This window comes from Morus notabilis, unplaced genomic scaffold, assembly GCF_000414095.1.
Source record: "Morus notabilis unplaced genomic scaffold, ASM41409v2 Scaffold10875, whole genome shotgun sequence".
Classification (NCBI taxonomy): Eukaryota; Viridiplantae; Streptophyta; class Magnoliopsida; order Rosales; family Moraceae; genus Morus; species Morus notabilis.
In genome coordinates, this window is record NW_010360607.1 from 1 (window position 1) to 1,248 (window position 1,248).

The 1,248-nt window shown below is 31.8% G+C and overlaps 1 protein-coding gene across 1 annotated transcript; it reads right to left on the minus strand.

The window, feature by feature from the left end:
* Positions 1 to 532: 532 nt before the first annotated feature.
* Positions 533 to 1,082, minus strand: LOC112091364 (heavy metal-associated isoprenylated plant protein 39-like). The gene has a single exon (XM_024164787.1). The coding sequence runs from the start codon at positions 1,063 to 1,065 to the stop codon at positions 697 to 699; it is 369 nt and encodes a 122-aa protein (XP_024020555.1). The 5' UTR covers positions 1,066 to 1,082; the 3' UTR covers positions 533 to 696.
* Positions 1,083 to 1,248: the final 166 nt, after the last annotated feature.

A 1,248-nucleotide genomic window follows, 5' to 3' on the forward strand; every position in this document is an offset into this window, starting at 1 on the left:
AGTGGGGTTGTTTATCTAAAATATTTATGTTGTTTACCTGCCATTAAAAAGAAGATCCTAGCTAACATCAGCTGTGTTAGGTTCTAAATAATATTACAAGTACTTGTCATGAAATTATAAAAAATTCCACTTCGCAAAATTTTTTTTACCAAGTCACTCCCCTCTAGAGAGAACTTAGCAGCCATCAAAATAGAAAAGTAGACCTCAAAAATAAATTTAATTACCCTGATGTTGAACAACCTCTTTTATTAAATACCAAATATAACCAGCCACATAATCTTCATAATTAAATGTGTTTATATAATGTCAATGAAAAGTAGGAATTGCCAATGTAAGAAAAAAGTTTTAATTTCTATAATCTAAACCACAAAAGCTCTTACGTTTTGCAACCTTGTATTTGCATCAACATTAATTTCACCAGCTCAATTAAACATAAAAATAAACAACAACACAAAACGTTGCTTGAAATTGAAAAACATTACCAAAATGCATACACCTGTATATATATATATATATATATATATATCCACTGTTTATCAACTCTATAAGGCTCTAGACCAGAACTTGAAAGTTCCAATCTTTCATAGCAAGAACTATATACAAAGGACTAACCATTTTCATGGTTTGTCCCAATTTCATTCCAACAAATAAATAAATAAATAAAGGTCTAAATATGCCAACCCCAGAGCATCAAAACTAAAAAATAACACAAGCATTTGGATTTTCCTCCATACTGTGCACATAGTAGTACTGGGTCATGTGAGGATTGTAAGCTTTGTAGGCCTTGATAAGTTCAGCAATCTGGTCCTTTTCATCTTTTTTACCCCCATCTTTTTTGCCATCATCTTTTTTGCCATCATCTTTCTTGCCATCATCTTTCTTTTCTTCTTTTGCCGGCCCTACAGATACTATTTCAGTGAACCAAGTTTTGCGCAACTTGTTCACTATTTCCACAGGGTCCACATCTCCAACCACTGTCAACTTCTTTTCCTTCATGTCCATGGAAATGGAATCAATACCTGAAAGAAAGTTACAAACATGTAACAGACAAATATAAGTACACATGAAGAAACTGAAATCTTCTGGAAAGAAAATGTAACAAAAAGATAGTAGAGTCCTTTTAGCTTATTATGGTTGGAATATTGTGAGTTTATAAGATATATTCTCTTGCAGCACAATGATCCAATTAGTGCAGACAAATTCAAGCAAGAAAACTTTTAAGTGAATCTTTAAAAAAGAAGGAAAAAA